General features: G+C 69.7%; 1 protein-coding gene across 1 annotated transcript in view; it reads left to right on the top strand.

Annotated features, from left to right (window-relative positions):
* Positions 1-21619, top strand: part of KIF21A (kinesin family member 21A) — a gene marked incomplete at both ends in the record, with an annotated part of 51842 nt that extends 30223 nt beyond the window's left edge. The window contains 27 exons of the mRNA XM_084256195.1: positions 327-509; positions 1100-1295; positions 3544-3659; positions 3775-3865; positions 4062-4170; positions 4417-4605; positions 5120-5319; positions 5981-6088; positions 7060-7128; positions 7228-7442; positions 7518-7671; positions 7862-8056; positions 8288-8389; positions 8773-8938; positions 9201-9221; positions 10805-10865; positions 11081-11135; positions 11305-11489; positions 12887-12991; positions 13867-13995; positions 17592-17728; positions 18627-18807; positions 19404-19568; positions 19828-19945; positions 20604-20774; positions 21057-21256; positions 21526-21619. Of these exons, the coding sequence (XP_084112321.1) occupies positions 327-509; positions 1100-1295; positions 3544-3659; positions 3775-3865; positions 4062-4170; positions 4417-4605; positions 5120-5319; positions 5981-6088; positions 7060-7128; positions 7228-7442; positions 7518-7671; positions 7862-8056; positions 8288-8389; positions 8773-8938; positions 9201-9221; positions 10805-10865; positions 11081-11135; positions 11305-11489; positions 12887-12991; positions 13867-13995; positions 17592-17728; positions 18627-18807; positions 19404-19568; positions 19828-19945; positions 20604-20774; positions 21057-21256; positions 21526-21619 (3715 nt within the window). The remainder of the gene's footprint in view (positions 1-326; positions 510-1099; positions 1296-3543; positions 3660-3774; positions 3866-4061; positions 4171-4416; positions 4606-5119; positions 5320-5980; positions 6089-7059; positions 7129-7227; positions 7443-7517; positions 7672-7861; positions 8057-8287; positions 8390-8772; positions 8939-9200; positions 9222-10804; positions 10866-11080; positions 11136-11304; positions 11490-12886; positions 12992-13866; positions 13996-17591; positions 17729-18626; positions 18808-19403; positions 19569-19827; positions 19946-20603; positions 20775-21056; positions 21257-21525) is intronic.
* Positions 21620-23230: the final 1611 nt, after the last annotated feature.

Genomic DNA, 23230 nt, shown 5'->3' with positions numbered 1-23230 from the left:
GCTGGAGCGGCAGCGCAGACCCCAGGGGCGCGGGGCCGGGCGGGCCAGGCGGGGGCAGCTGCCCCTGAGGGGGTGAGCCTGCGCCCAGTCGCGGGCGGTGCTGGGAGCTGTTCCCCGCAAACAGCTTTTGATGAGAATTTCGGATACAAAGGACGCGCCTCGCTCACCTGGGGCAGGTGTGGGGCCGCCGGGCGGGGGGGCCATTTCAGGCGGGGGGCGCGGCGGGGGCTGGAGGGGGTGGCCGGAGGCGGGGCCGCGGGGGCCGCGGGGGGGGGGGCCGGGCCGGCGGGGCTTGCCGACGCCCCCCCCCGCCCCCTGCCCCCCAGGGCGCGGCTGCTGGAGAGCGAGGCGGTGAGCGCGGCCCTGCGGCGGAGCCTGGCCCGGGCGGCCGCGCGGGGCCCCTACTTCGGCGCGGGCGGCGCGGCGGACCGGGAGGCGGCGGCGGTGCTGGACCTGGCGCGGCGCGACCTGCAGCGGCTCCGGCGGCGCGAGCAGCGCAAGAGGCGCAGGTGGGTGCGGGGGGGGGGGGGGTGCGGGGGGGTGCGGGGGGGCGGGGGGGGCCGGGGACAGGGATCCCCTTTAAGGTCCGGAAAATAATCCAGTTATTTGCAAGTGAAAACTCAGGACCACTCGGCAGTTTGGGTAGATAAAGCGCTTATTTGGGCAAAGATAACGAAAACCGACAGTAATGACGCCAGCGGGGCGGGGCCTGTGCGGGGGCGGGGCGAGGTGGGCGGGGCCGGCGCTGGGTGAGGTGGGCGGGGCGAGGTGGGCGGGGCCTGCGCGGACGGGTGGGGTGGGGCGCGCGCGGGGTGAGGCGGACGGGCCAGCGTGGGCAGGGAGGGGCCTCTCTGGGCGGGGCAAGCAAAGTGGGCGGGGCCTGCGTGGGCGGGGCACGGCGATGTGGGCGGGGTTTCGCGGGCGGGGCGGGGCGGGGCCTGGCCGGGCCTGTCCCTCCCGCCCCGCCGCCCCGAGTGGCCGCCGCGCCCGCGGGGTCTGGACGCCGGTGCCCGGCCCGGCTCACGTGTGGTTTTTGCCTCCCCGCTGCTCCCTCTGCCGGGGCCCCCGGCTTGCCTCGCAATCTGCGCCGGGCTTGAAGGCTGCAGAGACTGGAGGAGGACCGTGCCGAGGACCACAGGTCGGGACCCGGGTTTGCACTCGCGTGTGCTTTGCACGCCCCAGCGCGCCGGGCCAGCGCGCCTCGGCCTGACCCGCCCCGGTCCTGGACGTGCCAGGCCCGTGAAACCGGCCAGAGCGCCGAGCAGACGCGCGAAATGCCCCAGCAGACACCCTCGGTAGCGGCGTGGGAAGCTTCTGGCCGGTGGCGGCTCCAGGAGGCCCTGTGCCCACGCGCGGGCGGCCGGCCGTGGCTCGCAGCGTGGCCCGCGCCCCAGCCCTCGGCTCCCCACGCGGTCCTCAGAATCTGGGGCAGCCCCGCTACTGGCTGGGTGGCGTGGCCACCCGGCCACTGTGCCAGGGCGGAGCGCGTCTCCTCTCCCTAGTTGCTGAATCTTTGTCAGAACTGTGCCGAGGTGGCAATCGGCCCCAGCTGGTAGGCCCCTGGCAGCGTGAGGCTAAGTCAGAAAGCCAGGGCTTGAGTCCAGGCCCACGGGAGGCGGGCACGGGACGCAGGGTCCCTTTTGTTCACATGTTTGAAATGTGAGCAAAATTCAGAAACATGTATTTTTTAAAAGATTTTATTTATTCATTAGTAAAAGAACTGGGGTGCAGGCCAGACGTGCAGGGGTGAGAGGATTCCCCGGAGACAGGGTGGGGAGCAGAACAGGTGGATCCACTGAAACCCACTGCTGAGGGGAGCAGCGGGGAGACAGGGGAGGTCTGCTGGGCCCTGGGGGCAGCTCCCTGGACGGGGATGGACTCAGGCCGCAGGGTGACAGCCTGACACCTAACTCCAAGGCTGCCAGGGAGGCGCCAGAAGCACTTTTCTGAACCCCAAGAATAAGTATTTGCATTTGATGCCTCTAGAATTAGAGTTATTTGAAAGATGAGCCACATTTTACTTCTCATCATTTCACACTTTTCTAAGCAAGTCTCTAGATGATAGGATCAAAATGAGGAGGAAAGTAAATGCTTTTCACAATCACACGTGAATATTTGGGGAGCACCCACGAAGGAGCTTCATTTCTCACTTCGAATAAGCCTTTGGAAGACTTTTACGAGGCAGAAGTTAATTAGGCAAATGTCACTTTAAATGCCTGGCAGTTTGCAAATCATGCTCCTTTACCTCAGCCATTTGAGGCCCCCAGGACCCCTGTGCATTTCTGACTCCACCACGTGGAGCCCGCTGACGCCACCCGCTGCTGCCGCAGCCCCGGCTGGCCTGTTGGTGCTGGGATTAGAGCAACTCCCGACGACAGGCGGTCTCTTGTGTTAAGGGGTTAGAAAGAGAGGCCCACGGCCCCGGGGGAGCTCTGCCCCCGAAGCCTCCCAGCCCTGCAAACGCTGGGTGCCTTGTGCCCTTACCCAGCCTTTGGGCCACACTGCAGCCGCAGGGTACAGGCCCTGGAGCCGCTTTCTGCCCCCGGCTGTCCCGGTACCCCAGTAGGGCTGCTGTGGCGCCAGGGCGAGGGCCTGCCCGCCCCTCGGCTCAGGATCCATCCAGCCCTGTGCCAGCCTCCTGGCGTCCCCGCTGCCTGGGTGGCTCTTGCCAACGCCGGAGCCTCGCTTTCCGGCGACGCGCGAGAATGGAGGGGCAGTGGCCACAAAGTGTCCACTCGGGCTTCGAGGCTTGTGCAGCTCCAAGACACAGGTGGACGGAGGCGCTCACAGCACTGCTGTTGCGGTGCCCAGCCCTGAGACGACGTCAGCGGGCGCTCACCCCAGCGGGCGGGAGGAGGACGGGTGTGGGTGGAGCTGGGACAGGGGAGGGGGTGCGCCTGGCTCGGGCATCGGGGCCCGTGTCAGTGAAGGAAACAGCAGCATCCGCACCCTGCTCGGAGTTGGGGTGGGGGCCGTAGGCCAGGAGGGGCCTGGGGCAGGCCTGGGCTCCTGCAGTAGGGGAGGGGGCTGGCCACTGGCCGCTAGTTGGGGTCCCTGTGCCGGGACGAGCCCCCTGGGCCCTCCCTCGCCCTCGGGGCTCCCTGCCGTCGCCGTGGGGGACTTTCCACAAGCCACGTTCCAGCGCCCCTGCAGTGACCTCGACCCCGCGGAAACCGTGATCCTGCGGTGCCCTTGACCCTGTGGTGTCCTTGAGATGTCTACAGGACTTCACCGTAGGCCACTTAGCGCCTACTCCCTCTGTGGGCCCGCCTGGTCCCCTGGGGGGTCCAGGGCGAAGATCACTGGCTGTGAGCGAGGGGCAGAGGGGCCGAGGGGTCAAGCAGGCTTCACAGCTGCCCTGGGGCCCGCGCTCGCTCAGCAAGGTCAGCCTGGGTGCAGACATGTCTGTGAGGACGTCATGAGGAACCAGGGGGTACGGCCAGTGTAGGCAGCCCTGGTGGGACAGCAGCGTAGACGCCAACGTGGTGGCCGTGATGGGCAGCCAGTGCAGACAAACTGCGATACCCGCACGCCTGTGCGCAGCCAGTGCAGACAAACTGTGATGCTCGCACCTGCTGCGACAACACCCAGCGGGCACGAGGCTGCTGCATCTTCGCCGTCCGGGCCGTCCCCAGAGACATGGCTGGCGAGGAGCTCGCGTGTCTCCTCCGAAGCCTCGGACTGTGGCTTTGCCAGGCTGGTTGCCGGCTGCACCTGTCCAGGGCCGAGCAGCCTCCTCTGTGCTGCCTCTCACGCCTTTGCTTTTCCTCACAGTGTGGCTGCTATGGAGGACGGCGCAGACCCTGGCCAAGAGAAGGGCGAGGAGGCGGGCGCTCCCGAGAGCGCGGGCGGCCAGATGGAGGCGGTGAGGCCCGGGCTCCAGGGGTGGGGGGACCTGCCCTGTGCCCTGCTCTGCGCGGCTGGATGCTCCCTGCAGTGTGGGGCAGTGACCTGGGCAGCGGCCTGCTCCGTGGCGGGGGCTCCGTGCCGCTGGCCCCGGCCTGGCTCGTCAGTCGTCTGGGCTTGCACAGGCACCTCTGCTCACGCCCGCTGTCACCCAGGAGGAGAGCCAGGATGCCGGCCAGCAGGAGGACGAGGACGAGGACGAGGAGGATGAGGAGGACGGGGCTGAGAGCTCTGATGAGTCCGACTCGGAGTCCGACGAGAAGGGTATGGGGGCCGGGCTGGGCCTCGGGGCGGACAGAGGCCCCCAGTCTCCATGCACCGGGCAGGTTGGCAGCTCCAGTGGTGTCCTTGGGCCCCCGGCCCCCACGCTTGGCTCCGGGGGCGTCTGCCGTCCCTGGCCACTGTGGGCCCTGCGCTCCCTGCCCTGTTCCCAGCTCAGTGCCTCGGTGGGGGACGCCACTTGTGCCTGGGGGGCCGGGCGACGACACCTCAGTCTCCTGCTCCCGACAGCCAACTACCAGGCCGACCTGGCCAACATCACCTGCGAGATCGCCATCAAGCAGAAGCTGATCGACGAGCTGGAGAATAGCCAGAGGCGGCTGCAGACGCTCAAGCGGCAGTACGAGGAGAAGCTGGTGACCCTGCAGCACAAGATCCGCGACACCCAGCTGGAGCGGGACCAGGTGCTGCAGAGCCTGGGTGAGGCGCGGCCCGCGGCCTGTGCTCCCTTGCCCCCTCTCCGCTCCTGTCTGCTCCGGGATTTCGTCCCAACTGTGGCTGATGGTTCTGATGCCTCACTTTATGCTGGGAACATCTTTTTTTAATTTGCTTTTTGCATACAAGAGCTGGGGGGCAGGCCAGAGGTGTGGGGGGTGAGAGGATTCACCAGAGACAGAGTGGGGAGCAGAACACTGAAACACACTGCTGAGGGAGCAGCGGGGAGACGGAGAGGTCTGCCGCGTCGTGTGGGTAGCTCCCTGGCCGGGGATAGACTCAGGCCGTGACAGTGACACCCCGAGACTGACCCCTGGGCCTCCGGGGAGGCCCTGTGCTGGGAACATGTTTATATGTTAAAAATAACGTAAAAGCCCTTAGCTGTCAGAGAGGTGCAGGGCAGGTTTTGAGCGACTCCCCGGCCTCCCGGGTATATGTGGGGAGGGGAACCCCTCTTCCGTAAAATATGTGTCTCACAAACCAACACCCGCGCATCCAGGCTCTGTGGAGTCCAACTCGGAAGAGAAGGCCAAGAAGGTCAAGTCCGAGTACGAGAAGAAGCTGCAGGCCATGCATAAGGAGCTGCAGCGGCTGCAGGCGGCGCAGAAGGAGCATGCGCGGCTGCTGCGCAGCCAGTCCCAGTACGAGAAGCAGCTCCAGAAGCTGCAGCAGGACGTGGCAGAGATGAAGAAAACCAAGGTATCGGCACCGCCGGCTGGCATGGGGCAGGGGTCGCGTGGCCCCGGCCCTGAAGGGCCTCCCGGGACCGCCCACCCCGGCCCCACGGCTGCTTCAGCCTGCTGAGCCCGCGCGTCTCGGTGGGGGCGGACAGCCTGGTACTTGGCTGGGATGGGCTGCCTCTTGCTGGCGCAAAAATCACCGTTTTCCCTTGGATGGCCGGGGGTGGGCTCAGGACACAGGTAGGACGTGGCTGGGCTGCCGACTCGCCACGGGTCTTTGTTCTCCGCTTTTCAAGCTGCCGTGTCTTGGTGTGTCCGGCAGCCGGTGCTCTGTGCTTGCGGCAGCCGACTGCAGCTCAGCCCCGCAGCTGGCTCTCCGCACTGCCGGGCACCCCACGTCCAGGCTTGGTGCCGCCCACGGCCAGCCATGGCCCGCGTCAGAGAAGACGGCCTGCACTGGGGGGCGGCAGCGGGGTGACTGGGTCGCGTCCTAGAGCCCTGCGGATACGCGGGGCCCTCGACAGGGCAAGCTGGACGGTGGGGAGTGGTGCGCGCCGGCCCTGCCCGGGATAACTGCCCGTCAGGATGCGGGCGGCTGGCACGCGGAGCCCCCAGGGCGAGGCTAGGCCGGGCAGCACAGTCCCATCGGGGCTGTGTTTTTAGGTTTCCTGGGTTTTTAGGTTCGCCTCATGAGGCAGATGAAAGAAGAACAGGAAAAGGCCAGGCTGAGCGAGTCCAGGAGGAACAGGGAGATCGCGCAGCTCAAGAAGGATCAGCGGAAACGAGACGTGAGTGGCCGCACTGAGGCCGCTGTCCGGGGCCTGGGACTTGCCCTGCTTCTCCCTAGTGGCGAACGGGAAGACGGGCGTCCTGCGGCCTGGCTTGGGCACCCACCTCTGCAGGAGAGGGTACCACCTCTGCGCCATGTGGGTAGCTCCCCGGCCGGGGATTGGACTCGTGCTGCAGAGGCTGTGGACAGCTTCCTAGTGCTGTGCTCAACCCCTTGTGCCACCAGGGAGACCCCATTTTTAGTGTTTTGAGGACCCTCCGCACTGTTTGCAGCAGGGTGGGGCCCGGCTGCCCCCCGCCCACAGTGGACAAGGCTCCTTGGACACAGGGCCCTTCCTCAGAGCGCCCCTCTGCGGGGGCGGCAGCGTGGGCAGCAGATAGCAGGCGAGCGTCGTGTGTTCGCCTCCTGGCCTTGGAGGACGTTTGTGATCACGCCCACTTGGGCTTTGCCCACGGCCATGGGTCCAGCAAATGACAGGCCCAGAGCTCAGGTCTGTTTTTCGTCAGCCCAGATTCTTTCTTGAGCCGCATCCCTGGGAAGCGTCTGGTAGTGAGTCCGCGCCTGTGGCGTGGGGGTGGGGGCGCGGGCACAGCCCCGGTGGGGTCCCCTGCATCCATCCGTCCGAGGCGCTGCCGGCCACCTCAGCAATGCATGTCCCCTGTGTTGACACGGCCTCTGCCGCGAGACGCCTGTTCTGTTCATTCTGCTCGTGCCTCCGCGGCCACAGAACGGAGAGTCTAAGGCAGGGACACGAGGCGGTGCAGTCTCGGAGGAGCGAGCAGCCCGTGGTTTATGTGTTGAAAATGTTTATATGTTATATGTGTTTATACTGGCCTGGCGCAGGCGCCGGTGCTCACTGCCCGGGTCTGCGAGGGGCTGGGTCCTGCGGGGCCGCCGTCCAGGCCCTGGGGTCCGTGTGGCGGAGCTTTGCGTCTCTGCTGCTTTAACGGGCTTGGCCTTGCTTCATAGCATCAGCTGCGGCTGCTGGAGGCGCAGAAGAGAAATCAAGAGGTGGTGCTTCGGCGCAAAACCGAAGAGGCAAGTGGCTCTGTGTGGGGCGGGAGCCGGGCGGCTCTGAGGGCTGCGGGCATTCCGCCGGCCCGGACGCTGAGCCCGCCCGCCTGGCTGTGATTGCAGGTGACGGCGCTGCGCCGGCAGGTGAGACCCATGTCTGATAAAGTGGCCGGGAAGGTCACTCGGAAGGCCGGCTCGTCCGAGGGCCCCGCCCAGGACACAGGGCCCAGCGCAGCAGCCGGAGACGCGGAGGCCAGCCGGGCGGGGACCCCGCCGAAGGGCCGGGTCCCCGTGGCCAGAGTGCAGGCCTTGCCCTCGCCCAGCGCCAACGGAGCCAGGTGGGCGCCCGCCCCTCTCCGCGGGCCGGCAATGCCGGGCGCCAGGGGATGAACCAGCTCGCTCTGTGGTTCCAGGAAGCAGCCCCAGAGGACAGGCCTGCCCGGCCGCACGGTCACCTCCAGGACCGCGCGCATGAAGTGGCAGCTGCTGGAGCGCAGGGTGACGGACGCCATCATGCAGAGGATGACCATCTCCAACATGGAGGCCGACATGAACCGGCTGCTCAAGGTGGGCGGGCGGTGCCTGGGGCACCCTCCGGTCAGTCGGGTCAGTTTCGGGGGCAGCAGGCACGGACAGGCCAGCGTTACTTCTGGACAGTCAGAGCGGACCGTGGCCCCCAGGAGCCCGGGCCTGGCTGCTCTCGCGCAGCCCGGGCCTCCGAGGCACAGTGTCCTCACGGCCAGCCTGTCCCCCACAGCAACGGGAGGAGCTCACCAGGAGGCGGGAGAAGCTGTCGCGCAGGAGGGAGAGGACGGCCCGGGAGGACGGCGAGGGTGAGCGGGGCGCAGCCAGCGTGCAGGAGGAGCTGGAGGCGCTGGCCGCCAACATCGACTACATCAACGATAGCATCTCCGAATGCCAGGCCAGCATCATGCAGCTGGAGGAGGCCAAGGTGCGTGGTGGCCCCTGGCCGGCTGCCGTCCGCCGTCCGCCGCTCCTGTGGTGCGGTGGTGTCGCTGGGGAGACGGGGCGCCCGCCTTGAGTGCGCGCCTGTGCCCGTGCGGGCCCTGGGCGTCCGACGTCCACGCCTGGCCGGGCTGCCTGCTGCCGCTCGCCAGGCGCCGGGCGGCCCCGCCCTCTGCTCCCACAGGAGCTCAGGCCGCGGCCTCACATGCGTTGACAGGAGGAAGGAGAGACGCTGGACGCGGCCGCAGTCATCAACGCCTGCACGCTCCTGGAGGCCCGGTACCTGCTGAACCACTTCCTGTCCATGGGCATCAGCAAGGTGGGTCTCGGCCGCCGGAGCCTCGGCCTGTTCCGTGGGGCGGGTTCTCTGTGCTCCCCCCCGGGGCCGGGACGTGCTGGCTTGTCCTGTCCTGCTGTCCCCGCCCGAGCCCTGGGCAGCCCCGAGAGCCCACTCTGGCAAGGACAGACCGGAGCAGGACTCCCGGCTCAGGCCAGCTGGCATTGGCCTCGGGTTTGCACCCCCTCTCCCAACACCCCGTGGGGACCGTGTGGCAAGCCCGGACCCGCTGTGAGCCCAGGGTCAGCTCAAGTGCGTGTCCACGGCCCCAGCGCGCTGAGGCCTGGTCAGGAGGCAGCCCCGGCCGGGCGGGTGCTAGCTGCGCCCGCAGAAAACGTGAGACGCTGCGTTGGGCCTCGGCACAGGGGCTGCAGGCTGCGCAGAAGGAGGCGCAGATCCAGGTCCTGGAGGGCCGGCTGAAGCAGACGGAGATCACCAGCGCCACCCAGAACCAGCTGCTGTTCCACATGCTGAAGGAGAAGGCGGAGCTGAACCCCGAGCTGGAGGCCTTCCTGGGCCCCGCCCTGCAAGGTACCCAGCAGGGCGCAGGGACAGGGTCTGCCCAGCAGGAGCGTGAGGGCCCCGGGCCTCCAGCCGTTGCGGGGCCAGGCCTCAGGCAGTCTGCGGCGCGGTCACATAGGTCGTTTCCAGCGTGAGCCCCGGCCCACGATCGGGCCCGAGTTGGTGCCGGCTGTGGGGTCTCCACACGCCCCGGCACCGTCTGTTCTGCGGGGGAGCCCGGCGTGGCCCGTTGTGATGGGCATCTTGCTTTTGTCCCCTCGTCGCGTCACAGGTCTGGGTGGCCAGCCGCCAGGTGAGTGCCAGCTCTGCGCAGCTGCATGAGCCTCTGCCATGCCCCTAACCGCACGCCGCCTGCCGCACGGCCTCGGGACAGCACGGCACGCTGTGTCCCCCCGCCCCGGGCTCCCCGCCCCAAAGCCCGCTCCAGCCACATCCCTCAGTGCCGCGTGGGCTTCACCGCGGCAGCTGTCCCGCAGGACCATGTCGGGGATAGTTTTTCTGTAACTAACACATTCAAAGTCTGACCTCGCCTCTCTCGGCCGGCGGCCCGCGGTCAGCTCTCTGACGTGCTCGCGGAGAGGACAGCCACAGGACAAGCACGCGGCCCTTCGGCCTGAGCAGGGCCCGCGGGTCTGAATGTGGCGACGTGGCCGCAGCCAGCCGGGGTGTGGGCCTGGCCCTCGCTCCTCCGCCGGCCTCAGCCCCTGCGTGTCCCCCTTGCAGACGGGAGAAAGGGGGGCCCGTCCTGTGAAGGGGCCTCTTAGCTGCCCGGTAGCCCGGAGCAGGGTCCACAGCCACGTCCATTCTCCTCCTCTTCCCCCCTCCCCCCAGCAGCCAGGTGAGGGAGAGAAAGCCGGGGCCCCGGGGGCAGGCGAGGGGGCGCAAGTGGGGTCCAGGCAGCGGGTTTTCGGGCTGGCTGGCGGCGGCGGAGACCTGTGGGGCTGGCGGCCTGGGCCGGTGGTCTCTGAAGGGCGGGGCGGAGCGGGTGTGCCCTTCCTGGGCATCCCGGCCTGTCTGACCGCCCCCCCCCCAGAGGGGCACGTCCCCCCTTTCCTGGTGGACACGGGCGGGACGAGGCTGCTCTTCTGACCCTGCTCTCTGGTTGTCCACTCTAGCCCCTCCTGCCAGGGGTCCCCACCCTCCTGCCGGGCCCTGCCCTCCCCCGCCACAGCCCCACAGGCGGCTGGTGCTCTGCTCTGGGGCTCCGAGGCGGCCGTGGGGGGGGGCGGCAGGGAGCGGGCCGCCTGCCATCCCCGCCCCTCCTGTCCCTGCGGCCCTTCAGCAGGGAGACTGTGGCAGACGCCCCCCGGGCCGGCCCCCGCTTTCCTGCCTGGGCTCCGAGGACTGATGCGCGGCTCCTGTCTGTGCCCCTCCCGGGCGTGTCCCCCGCGGGCTCTGAGGTGGCAGTGGGGCCTCACCAGCCCTTCCGCCCCAGAGCAAGCGCAATCACACACCTGTGCGCACGCCACGCACCTGCACAGGTGCACGCACACCACACCTGCACACGGGTGCGTGCACTCACCTGTAGGCACACATTTCCCCACTTGAAAACGAAAGCAGAAGCCCAGAGGGTGTTGAAGGAGCCGCCCCTCACGCTGGGCAGGCAGGGCTCCCCCTCCGGGCGCCCCAGGGCCCGACCTCCCCTCTCGCTGGCCAGCGGGTCCGGCGCTCTCACCGCGCGTGGACCCGGCCTCACCTCACCTCCGTCCTGGGCGATGGTTCTCCCGCGGACGTGCGGGTCCTGGGCCGTGACCGGGGCCCCTGGGCGTGTCTGCCGTGCCGAGGAGGGCCCGGACGCAGCTGCGTCTCCGCACAGAGCCTGCTCCTGCGGGTCCTGACCTGCCGCTGACGCCCACATTTTGGGCTTTTTTATAGAAAACGGGGAGGACAGTAGCGACGAGGATGCCCCTTTAAACAGCCCGGGGTCCGAGGGGAGGTAAGAGGCCCTGCGGCAGGCGCTGGAGTTGCGGTCGGGGGCGCAGGCGGTGAGGGGAGACGCGCGTCACAGCGAGAACTTGGGGCTCAGGCGGGAAGGAGGGTGCTGTTCAGTCAGCTCGTCGTGACTTGGACGCGCGGCCCCGGCGGAGGACTGGCCTGCACCGCGGCCCGGCCTGCAGGTCCTGCCTGACCGGGGCCCTTCCCCGCCCGCAGCTCACTGTCCGCGGACCTGATGAAGCTCTGTGGGGAGGCGAAGCCCAAGAGCAAGGTGAGCGCCCGCACGGGGGGCAGAGCCCTCCCGGGACCCCAGCGGCCCCCACTCTGGGAGGACACGCTGCTGACGCCAGCCCCCAGACCCACCTGCGGGGGAGTCCAGGGTCCAGCCGCGTCCCCCCAGCCCCTCTCCGCCAGCAGCCCCTGACCCGGCGTGTCCCCAGGCGCGGCGGCGGACGACCACGCAGATGGAGCTGCTGTATGCGGAGACCGGCGAGGGCGCCCCGGACGCGGGGGACGCCTGCCCGCCCGGGCCCCCCGCGCCGCTGGAGGAGGCCGGCAGCCCCGCGCCCACGGGGGGCCCTGTGGCCGGGGAGCGAGAGCCCGTGCCCCCCAAGCCAGGAGGCCTGTAAGTGGGCACCGCCCCGGGTCTGCAGCGGGCGGGCTTCCCCGCGGGTCCCGGAGACTCAGGTCCCGCCGCCGTGCGAGACGGAGCGCTGAATTGGCTCGTCTCACTTGCAGGCTTTAGGGTCAGGTTTTGGGGTCAGGCTTTGGGGTCGCGGTTCCCGTGAGGGCTGAGTCAGGACTCGGAGTCACCTGGACGAGGCGGTGCTGCCAGAAGCGCCCAACTGGCCTCTGCCGCCAGTCGGTCTCAGCGGGAAGGGGCTTGTGGGGAGAAGCCGCGGCCGCAGTGGGGTGGAGGGGGCGCCCGTGGGAGGGGCTGGGGGCCATGTGGGAGGGGGGCCCACATGGGGGGGTCACACAGTAGCGGGGAGACCGCATGGGGTGTTCCACAGGCTGGTAGGGGGTGTCCACAGGGCAGCGGCGCCGGGAGAACCTGTGGCTACAGGCAGACGGAGACAGATGCCCGCTTGGGCGCGGCGCTCACAAGCCCGGCCCTGACGTCGTGTGCTCAGTGTCCCCAGGCAGCCGTCTGCGCGCATGTGACCATGCGTGTGCGGGGACCCGCGGGCCTGCCTGTGTGCCGCGGCAGCCTTGCGTGTGCCAGCAGTGCTGCGTGTGTGCGGTGCACAGGCGGGTCAGCGCATGTGACTGCGGAGCTTGTGCCCAGCGTGTACCCATGTGTGGTCACGCATGTGCACCTGTGCGTGCATGTGGGCAGCGTGGTCAGGCGGCCCGTCATCTGCTGGACACTCCGCGCCCGTCTGGAGCCGCCCGCATGCGCAGGACGCCCCGGCTGGCGGGCCTCCCTTCCCCGCACCCACCGGGGCTGCTGCTGTGCCCGCGGCTGGGTCCGAGGACGGCCCGTCCTCCCCTGGGCCCCGGCCGCGTGGAGTTAGGTCTCACTTCAAACGGGGCCGGGCCCGGGCCGCTGTGCACTCCCCGAGCTGCTCTTCTCCCGGGTTTGCCAGGGGCGCCGATGCGCTGCCTGGGGTGCAGACGCCCGCTGGGCACGGTCTGGCTGTGCAAGAGGGTGTCTTGTGAGAGCCTCGTTGTCATCGTGAATCCGCAGAGCGCACCGGACCCCCCCGGCTCAGCAAGGTGGTCTCCGCGGCCGCCTCCAAGCTTTGTGACTCGAAATGCGAATCCACTGAGTCTCCTCGCTCATATTTTCATCTCCTCGTGTTTTCCTTCTTGTCAAACTTTAAAAGCCGTTTCCGCTGTGGTGACTCCGGCCTCGCAGACCCTGGTGTCCGGGCGAGCTTAGTCTCAGCTGCTCAGCCGCCTGGGGGGGGCCTGGCCCCGGGCCCGGCTCACCCCCTCCGCTCACTCCCAACGCTGGGGCCTGCGACCACTGGGGCGGGCGCCTTCCAGGGCAGTGATCAGACTCTCCTCCTGTTTCAGCTCCCGACAGCCGTCCATGTCCGAGAAAAGGGCCCCGGGGCCTTCCCCCCTCGGCCGGCGAAAGACCTATGAGAAAGAGAAGCCGACGCCCAAGGAGCAGAAGCTGTAAGTGCAGCCTCCAGGCTCGGCTGCCGCTCCCGTGCTGGTGACGCAGGGCCGGAGGGTCCCCCCGGCAGCCCAGCCCAGGACTCTGCTGGCATCCCCTCCGCCCCTCAGCACCCCTCTGTAACCGCCCCTCCCGACCCAGGAGAGGCGCAGTCAGTTGGCCGCCGGCTGGCCGTGGATGGCCTCTGTCAGGGCGACGACATGTGGGCTGGCCGGGGCGAGGGAGCCGTCCGCTTCGTGCTGTCCTTCACTCTTAAACTGCTGGCTGCCTGGCTGTCCTCCTGCTGACCTCTGTGGAAAGCTGTTTGTGGGTTGGCGCGGGCTGCCGGCTGGAGGGCGCGTCCTGCTGCGGGTGAGCCTGCACCGCGGGGGAGGGGCCGGCGGCTCCGCTCCCCTGGGGTCCCAGCCCCTCAGCGGGGCGCACGCCTGTTTGTGAGCGCTTTAACCAAGAGCACCAACACTGAGGCTGCCTTCCACGTGCCCCCTGCGCCCTCATCCCCACCGGGCCAGCCCGAGCGCTCTGCCCTGACCCCGCCAGCTGCCGGGAGCGTGGGGACTGGCCCTCCGGGCGCCTGGCCCCACGTTTCAAGCTGCCAGAGCGTTTCAGGGATGAGGGGAGGTGGGAGGGGTGGAGGCGGCTTTGGGGGGCGCACTGACTGCGGCGGAGGCCGGGTGGTCTGCAGGGCGGCGGGAGGCCGCAGCTTTACAGTCTGGCTGGGGGCTGCCGGTCCCAGGCAGCGCCACCTCGTGGCCACCGGGAGAAGTGCAGCACCTGTTGCAGCCTGGAGGCCCCGGTGCTCAGCCCTGCGCCTGCTCCAGGCCTCACTCCCGGTCAGCGCGTTGAAAGCCCCGTCTGCTGTTCTGTTTTCTTGTAGCTCAGATTCTGGGACCTCAGAGGCTAGTCTCTCACCTCCTCCTTCCCCGCCAAGCCGGCCCCGTAGCGAGCTGAGTGTCTTTAATCGACTTACTGTTTCTCAGGGAGCCCCGTCAGCCCCGCAGGATAAGTAAGTCTTGGTGTCCAGGCCCCAGGCAGGGCCCTGCTGCCCCTTCCAGGACGGTGCCCAGGGCTGTCCGAGCCGCAGGGGTGAAGCCCAAGGCCCCAGCCCCCGGGGGGCCCCCAGGTGTGGACGTGCCCATGCTGCCCGCCGCGGACCTCCTGCACGGGGCCAGGCCTGGGTCTGCAAGCCACCGGGAGGCCCAGAGGACTCTGGCGAGAGCTGGGTCCACAGGGCCACAGCTGCTCTGTGGGTGGGGTGTCCACAAGACGCCTGTGTGTGGGCTGAGGAGCCCCGCCCAGCCATCAGAGCCCCGGGCTGAGGCAGGACAGCGGTCCCTGGGGGGACACGCGGCAGGAGTGTGGGCGCAGTCTTCACCCCCGGAGGTGAGCAAGGCCTCTTGAGGACCCAGAATCTCGCAAGAATCCTGCCCTGACCGGCTGCTCGGGGCCGATTAGCCTGCTGGCTTCGCTCAGACCTGACGCGGGTCCTCCGCTGCCCCCCTCCCCACCCACGGCACAGCGTCCACTGCACGTGGGGGCACCTGAGTCCTGGCTCTCCAGCCGCGCTCCTGGGCCGGGTTCTGGGGCAGCGTCGTGTGACTGTGTCCATCTGATACTCGATGTGTGTAGTTGAGTCACGGGTGACGTGTCCTTCAGGCTGACACGCGTGTCGCTGAGAAAGACCTCTCGCCGTTAAACCACGTGTCTCGTTAAGGAAAGACCCAGCAGTGGCCCAGGGTGTGGGGCTGCGGGTGAGCCGGCACCTGCAGTCTGTCCGCCTTGTGTGGGTCACGATCTCCTGCGCCCACAGTCTGGTCCGCTCCCTGGGTTCAGCTGACACGTGCCAGGAGCCCCCGAAAGCTGCCTCCGCGGTCTTCTCTAAAGCCGAGGCTGGGGCGGCGTTCAGAAACCCCCTCCCCTCAAACCCTTCCTGGCTCTCGGAGACCAGGGCTGTGCCCTCCCCGCGGCCGTGCTCCCGCCCAGGAGGATGCCCCCGACCACCAGGGAGGGCAACAGGAGGGGCTGAGCTGCTTGAAACCCCGACAGCCCCCTGCCTCTGGCGGCCCATCTGGACTCTGTGCCCTTGAGACAAGCCCGAGCTGGCATTGCGCCGTGCCCCCCCCCCCCTTGCACGCACATGGCTGGCAGCGCCCGGGCCTCAGCAGGCAGCCGCCTGGTGGGCGCCGCGAGTTCAGGCAGGGCCCACTCCCGCCCTCAACATCCTGCCGGCCTGCGCTCCAGGGGCGGCCCCTGGGGGCCAGCCAAGCCCTGCCGGGGCTGGACCCACCCTGCGCCCCCGCGCCCGCTGCGCCCGCGCTGACTCTGCCTCTCTCACTGTAGGTCTGGTGAAGGTGACCCCTCTCCGGCCGAGGCCCTCAGGTACCCGCCCTGCTGCCGGGCCCTGCCCCTCGGCCGCCCCGCCCTCCGCGGCATGGCTGGGGCCGCAGCACCCGTGGCTGCAGGCGCCCCTGTGCGTCCCTGCTGCGCCCCTGCATGCGCTGCAAGGCTGCCTGGCTTCTGTGTGCAGCCCGAGTCGTCTCTCCGAGAGGAGACGCTCCTGCGAGCTTTGTCTCCGCAAACGCCCCACCGCTGCGACCTCGGGGGGTTGACGCAGCTCTTCCCTCTTGATGTAGCAACTTTAAAGAAACGGCCTGGCAGGCCTGTGCTCGAAGGGAAGATGGCGCTAGAGAAAGCGAGATAGCAGCACAAAGCAGGCAGGAGAGGAGGCTCGTAGGAAGGGTTTTGTGCGGGGCGACGTGGGCTGTGAAGTGGCCGCTGCGCTCTGTCTGCTGAGGGCTTGGGGGCCCCGCTTCCACCCCTGCTCACCCACTTCTCTCTCTCTGCTCCTCCCCGTGCTGCGGCTGCTGCGACCCAGGAGGTAGGTGGGGTCCGCCCGCCCGCGGCTGCGCTTTGGCAGGACGTCAGAGCCGGCGTCGGGCCCTGCAGCGGGGACGTGTGAACCCCAGTGGGCGGAATGCCGAGCGGGCCTCCCGGTGCCCCCTCCCTGTCACCCTGTCGCTGCCGGGGCGCGCGCGGCCTGTGTCGCCCCCCGCCCCCCACCTTCCCGCGCGCGCTCAGGGCGGGGCCTGTCTCCGCCGAGGTGTGACGTTGAAACACGTAAGCACGAGGTCCCCAGAGGCCCCCGGGGCCTGACAAGAGGGGACGCTGCGTCCTGGGGCACGCTGGCCATCGGGAGGGGCTTCTGTGGGGACCTGGCATGGGGGCACCCGTGTGCCTGGGGGTGGCCCACTTGGCGTGGGTCGCACGGCTGTTCTTGTGCGGCTGCTGGACCGCGCGGTCACTGCGGGCCAGCCCCCTGCAGGAGTGGAGCCTGGCGGTGGGGTCGTAGCTGGGGGGCTGAGAGGCCGGATCCCGGCTTTCCGGGAGGTTCTGCTCCCATTTTGAGCCGGGGAAACGCAAGCGGGCTGGCGGGCTCCGGCTTCCGAGACCCTCAAGTCCCGTCGTGGCCGCAGGGTCCCCGGGCTGGAGGTGGTGTGTCTGGCGGGCTCGGCCCGGGGTCCCGCACCTTGTGCGCCATCACTTGGCCCTGGAGTGAGGCTGTGCCCCCCGAAGTCCTGGGTCGGCACACCTTGCCCTCTGAGAGCCGCGACAGCTGAGCCTCCCCGCACGCCCTGGGGAGGGTCCCTTGTTGACCCTGACCCTGTCACCCTTGAACAGACCCCTGGGCCTTCCACGCCCCGCCTGGGCCTCCCCTGGGCTGTCCTGGCCGCCTGTGGAGCACGGGGTGGGGCCCAAAGTGAGGGGGGCTCTGGCGAGCAGCACCCACCCCTGTGCTGCCTCCACCTGCAGAGACGCCCCCTGGGCTGCTGCCCTCCGCTCTGAGGGCTTCCCGGACCTTGTCCCCGACCGCCCCGCCCACCCGCCCTGCCTGAGGCTGCCGCCCTGCTTGCCTCAGCGTGTGCTGGGGCGGCCGCTTCCGGCTGGCACTTGGAGACGGAAGCACGAGCTCAGGGCCCGCGGTCTGGCCCATCCTGGGCGCCCTCCCCGGAGCACAGCGCCCCCTCGTGGCGGAGCCGGGGCAGCGCCGCTTCGCACCCCACACCCCACGCCGGGCCCTGGGTCCCTGCGGTCCGAACATCAGCTCTGCCCCGGCGAGGGTGCACCAGCGCCCACCCTGCGCCCGCCTGGCCACGGCCCGCAGCACCGTCCCCTCCTGTGCTCTGGTACCGGGGTGAAGGCCCCAGTACCCCAGATTCCCGCAGCAGAGCGCGAAGCCTCGAAATGCTCCCTGTTATTCGTCTCCTTTGAGGAGACTCGAGCGCGTTCCTCGCGCTGGTCATCCGCACCGGCCTGCGCCCGGCGGTCCTTGCGTGAAGCCGTCCCGTCCCCACACACGCCCGTCTTGCCTGGGGCGTCTGGGTCTGGGCCTCCCTCTGCCCAAAAGGGCCTGTCCACACGCCCCTTTGTCCTCGTCGGCGTCCGCTGCCCCCAGCCCTCCCATGAATTCGCTGGGCTGGACGAGATGAGATGGCCCAGTGCCTGGCCAGTGCCCCTGCCCTCGGCTGCCCAGAGGGAGCCGGGCTTTGCTGACCGTGTGTTCGGGGGAGCTGAGCAGCCTCCCTGATGAGCCTTCATCCCCAGGGGCACCATCCACCCGTTCCCGGCCCCCAAGGGCGTCCGCACGTCCCCGCTGCAGTGCGTCCACGTGGCCGAGGGGCACTCGAAAGCCGTGCTGTGCGTGGACTGCACCGACGACCTGCTCTTCACGGGATCCAAAGGTGCCTGCACCCCGCAGCCTGGGTCTGGGAGGGGGGTGCGCACTGGACGCCCGTGGCGGGGGGCCTAGGGCAGACCCGCCCCTGCTGTTTCAAGAGCAGGAACTAAGCCCAGAGACAGAGGTGGACACCATCATTCCGTGTCTGGAGAGGTGGAGGGGTGGGGGGCCAGTGCATCCACCAGTAGCTGCCCACTGCGGCGCCTCCACCCCCGGGGCCCTGCTTTCCAGGCGGGGCAGGCTCCAGTGAGTGAGCTGGTCCAGCTCTTGCAGCTGCTGGGCCCCCGTGGCCCTGGCCAGGGCGGGGACGGACCCAACCCTGCTCCGAAGAGCTGCAGGCTTGGGCTTCACAAAGGGGAGAGAGCCCGTCCACCCGAGTGCCCAGGGCGTGTGGGGTGGACGCGGGTGGATGTGAGGGGAAGGCTGGTGTGTGGGTGTGGACTTAGAGGCGGCGATGTGGGCAGTCAGTCCAGGCGTGGACAGTGGACTGTCGCAGGAGACGTGGAAATGAGCTCGTGGGGGAGAGGCACGTTCAGGGGCTCGCCCTGGCCAGCGTCATCCGCCAGCAGGCGTGGACAGCGCGTGCAGCTGTGAGGGAGCTGTGGGGGTGGCAGGGACCCCAGTGCTGCACACCGGATGCGGGGGTCCCTCCCAGGTCCACGTTCTCCATGTGGAAGAGCAGAAAGAGGTTTTACAGGGACGCCATCTGGTCCCTGCTGGGCAGGGGCTGTGAGTGGGCGGGTTGGACCTGTGGTCTCCGCCTGGGGAGGTGGGCTCCGCGCCCTGTGGTTTCAGGGCCCGTTTGCATCCCGACGCCCAAGCAGCACAGGCCCTACCTGGCCCCACCTGGCCCGCCTGCCCCCTCCGCGGCGGCCTGGCTGAGGCGTCCGGGTCTGTTCCAGATCGGACGTGCAAGGTGTGGAACCTGGTCACGGGGCAGGAGATCATGTCGCTGGGCGGCCACCCCAGCAGCGTGGCCTCCGTCAGCTACTGCAGCTACGCGAGCCTGGTCTTCACCGCGTCCACCTCGCACGTCAAGGTGTGGGACATCCGGGACTCGGCCAAGTGCGTCCGCACACTGACGTGAGTGCCGGGGCTCCCTGGGCAGTGGCCCCACCCCCACTGGGCAGCCAGGCACGGGGCCATCAGTGGGCAGGGCCGGGCAGCCACGAGGCGTTTTTGAGGGTCTGTCCACTCCCGAGTGGGCACGGCCACGTTGGGCAGCCAGAGGGTGGCCCCTGTGCCCTGGGCGCCGTCTGTGAGACGCAGAGCAGCCTGTGGCCTGGGATGCAGCTGGGCACCCGCGAGGTGACCGCGTCTCTGCCGAGCGCAGGACAGGTCCCGGCAGAGTGAGGTCTCGGGGCGTCCACCCGTCCGGTGGGCGCGGAGGTCCAGTCCCAAAAGAGACTTTGTTTCAGACGGGAACTGAGAAAACGCCTCAAAGCGCAGAACTGTGTCCCCCGCGGGGCGCGCGAGGCCTGGCCGAGTCCAGCAGCCCTCGGGGCGCGCCCTGACCCGCAGGACGGTCTGGCGGGAGCCCGGGCCGGCCCCTCCGCAGCGCCGCCTGCCCGGCGCCCGGCCGCCCCCAGCTGGGCGCCGGCCTCCCCCGCGCCCCCCGCGCCCCCCGCGCCCCCCGCGCCCCGGAGCGGCCCCGCCTCAGCCGCGCCGCCCCCCCGCAGGTCGTCCGGCCAGGCCAGCCCCGGGGACGCGTGCGCGGCCGGCGCCGCCCGCTCGCCGGCCACCGCCTCGGGGGAGAGCCCCGTCGCCCGGATCGCGCTCAGCCCCGCGGGCGCCGCCCTCTACGCCGCGGCCGGGACCGCCGTGCGCCTGTGGGACCTCCGGAGGTGCGGGGGGGGGGGGGGGGGGGGGGGGGGGGCTTCAAGGTGAGGCTGCGGGGCGGGGCGGGGCTGTGGGTGGGGCGTAGCTGCGGGGCGGGGCGGCAGGAGGCGTGGCTTCAAGGTGAGGCGGCGGGGCGGGGCGTGGGGAAGGGGCGGGGCCGCGGGGCGGGGCGTGGGGGAAGGGGGCGGGGCGTGGGGAAGGGGCGTGGCTGCGGGGCGGGGCGGGGCTGCGGGGCGGAGAGCGAGGAGAGCGGCGCCCCCGCAGGTTCCAGTCCGCGGCCCGGCTGGCCGGGCACCTGGGCCCCGTGATGTGCCTGGCGGTGGAGCGTCTGTCCGGCGGGCAGGACCTGGTGGTCACCGGCTCCAAGGACCACTGCGTGAAGGTGCGTGGCCGCCCGCCCCGCCCCGCCCCGCCCCGGGCCTGCGGCCGCCCTTGCCCGACGCCGGCGCCCGCGGGGCCTCCGGGCCAGCAGGGAGGCCGGGCAGGGCGCGGGCCTGAGGCGCCGCGGGGCCCAGGCGCGTGAAACCCGGCGGGCGGCGGGGGCGCAGCGCCCAGGCGGGCGGGCCGAGGCGCTGGGCGGTGCTCTGGGCCCCGGGAGGGCGCCGGGCAGAAGGGGGTGCGCGCCCCGGCCCAGAGCAGAGGAACGGCCGCTGGGGACTCGCCAGCAGGGAGAGCCCAGGGCGGGGCTGTGCTGGGGGGTCAAGGGGGGGCCCTCGGGCTCGGGTGCGCGCCCTGAGCAGGGAGCAGGGGAGGCCTTCGTCTCGGAAGGGCCCGGGAGCCGAGGGCGCTGGGGGCTCCGGTGCTGGCTCCCCGCAGCTCACAGGACCGAGGCCCACGAGCTGACCGTCCCATGCGCTCGAGCGGGGCCCCTGCCCTGGGCGTGGCGTCCCCTGCGCCGGGAGAGCAGGGTGGCCTCTGCCGCCTGCCGTCCGCCCCCGTCCCCAGCGGGACCTGGTAACGGCGCCAGGAGGGGCTGCCCCGGCCTGCACGCTGCTGGCTCGGCCCTCTGGGCTGGCCCACGCTCTCCCGCTTCCTTTCAGATGTTCGATGTGGCGGAAGGGGCCCTGGGCACCGTGGCCCCCTCCCACAGTTTTGAGCCCCCCCACTACGACGGCATCGAGGCGCTGGCCCTGCACGGGGACAGCCTGTTCAGCGGCTCCAGGGACAACGGCATCAAGAAGTGGGACTTGGCGCAGAAGGGCCTTCTGCAGGTGAGGCAACCCTCCGGAGGCCTCGGGGGAGGGGACTTCGGTGGGACCTCGGTGAGACCCGGGGAGGCTTCGGGGTCTCTGGGGGCCTCGGGCTTGGGGGCCTGACAAGGTTGTGCTGCTCGGTTGAGGTCGTGCTGACTGAGGCTAAACTTGGGCGGCACTCAGGGCCCCCAGATCCCCTAGAAGAGGGGAAACAGCCTCGCGGGCCGAGGCTGCCTCAGGCGGGGCCTCAGGACCAGAGCAGTGCGCGGTCCGAGGCCCCTGAGCCGTGTCTCTCCCCAGCAAGTGCCCAACGCACATAAAGACTGGGTGTGTGCCCTGGGGGTGCTGCCCGGGCCGCCCGCCCTGCTCAGCGGCTGCAGGGGTGGCGTCCTCAAGCTCTGGAACCTGGACTCATGCCTGCTCCTCGGGGAAATGAGAGGCCACGACAGCCCCATCAATGCCATCTCCGTCAACGCCACCCATGTCTTCACGGCCTCCGAGTGAGTGTCCAGCGGCTCCCCCGAGCTCCCCGTGGCGCAGCCAGGCGGCAGGAATCGGCGTGGGTGTCTGGGAGGGGCTGCCGCCTCCCTGTCTGTCCCGGTCGCCCCTCGTCTGCGGCGGTGGGCTGCGTCCAGCCTGTGCTCTATCCCCCTGGCCCGCGTGGGGGTGGCCGTCGAGCGCCCACGGCCGGCTCTGCGGGCCCCGATGCACCACAGCTGCCCCTGCCGCGTTCTGCCGAGGCTCATGTGCTCGCGCTTCCTGTTTGTAGCGACCGAACCGTGAGGATCTGGAAAGCTCGCAGCCTGCAGGACGGCCAGGCGCCTGACGCGGGGGACCCGGGGGAGGACGGCGCCAGCGTCTGAGGCGGCAAGCGGGAGCCGGCGGTGCCGAGTGGCCCTCGTGCCTGCTCCGGTCAGGTCCTGGGCAGGTCAGCTGCAGGCGCCCCTAAGCCCACTCCCGAGGGCTCTGCTGGCCGGCGCCGTCCCGCCACGCATGTGCATCTGTGCTGACCGCCCCGCCTCGCGCCGCTGAGCTCCAGGTACAGCCCTCCCGTCCGCCGATGAGCCCAGGGCCCCTGTGACCTGCAGCTGTGCACGGCTGTCCCACGGCGCCCTAGAAACACCCACCGGGCGGTGTCTGGGGGTTCCCCACCCCCGGGGGCCGCCCGGTGCACAGGAAGTGGAGATGTGAAACGCCGTCCGTGCGCTGTGGACCCCGGTCTGTGCCGGCACGGGTGGCCTGTGCCCCGCACATCCGGGGCCCACGACGTGTCGCTGCACTTGTCCGTGCTGGGCACCCCCCGCCCCGGCCCTCCAGGCCCCACGTCCACCGGCCCCCGACAGCCTGACGTCCTTCCAGAAATCTATTTTGATCGGTTTTCCCCTGGCGTTGCTCCTGTATTGCTGTTTGATTTCATTTTCTGTTTAACAGTCACGTCTCCTCCCTTGTCTAACGTTGTCTGCGCCGCTGAGCGGGTTTCAAACACGCCGTGTCTGCGGCCGGGCCAGAGCGGCCGCCGGGTGCCCGGGTGCCCGGGCGGGGCAGAGGCGCCTCCTCGCCGTGTGGACTTCTAAACGCTGTAGATTGGATTTTGCAAAAGGATGTATAATTTATCTGTCTGCTGAGAACTTTAATTTGTAAATTCTGCAAATTTAATTTTGTGTAGATGGTTTAACATTGGAAAATATTGTCTTGGGTACCGCAGCCCTGGAAGCATTTGCCGTAGATGCGAGCTTAGCTGGGGCTCAATAAACACGCCGCTGCCACCTGCTTTTGCTCCTGTTCTTCCTCCACTCGCGCGGAAGGGGGGCGTCTCTGGAGCCCCCCAGCTTCCTTCCCGGGGCGCTGCGTTGCTCTCCGGCCCCGTGGGGCAGTCTTCGCGGCAGAGAGGGGGACCGGCCGGGGGCGTCGAGGGCGGGAGTCGAGCGGTGCTTAGAGAGCTCAGGAGACGGCAGAAAATCACACACCTCACCCCAAATCTCAGGACGGCGACACCCTGTTACTTGGGGAGGGGAGGGGAGGGGACTGCCACCTCTGCTGCCCGTGCCCTGCCCGGCGCCAGGCGGGGCTCCCTGCAGGCGGCCGGGGCCTCCCCGCCCCGCTGTGAGAGGGACTTTCCTCCCCGGCGCCCGGGGCCTGTCTGTCCTCAGGGAGCTCTGTCCACCCGCGGCTGCAGCGAGGACCCGGCGGGGCCGTGAGCTGAGGACGCAGCTGCAGGTGAGCGCGGGGGGTGCTGGGGCCAGCGTGGGGCGCAGCGCAGGGCCGCGGGCACTGAGTCCCATAAACTTATTTTTAGGGGTGGCTCTCATTCATGAACCTTCTTTTCCCGAGGTCTCGTTGGCTTTCGACCTGTGCCTGATTCAGGGCACAGCACAGCCTCTTCGGAGGTGAGTGCCCCCTCACCGGCTCAGGAGCCCCCCAGTCCTGGCCACAGACCCCGGGGCCCTCCCTGGGGGCCGCCGCCAGAGGCTGCT

Source organism: Talpa europaea (assembly GCF_964194135.1).
Source record: "Talpa europaea genome assembly, chromosome: 15".
NCBI classification, from domain to species: Eukaryota; Metazoa; Chordata; class Mammalia; order Eulipotyphla; family Talpidae; genus Talpa; species Talpa europaea.
Note: the sequence above shows the minus strand (reverse complement) of the source record. Positions and strands in the feature narration are given on the sequence as shown.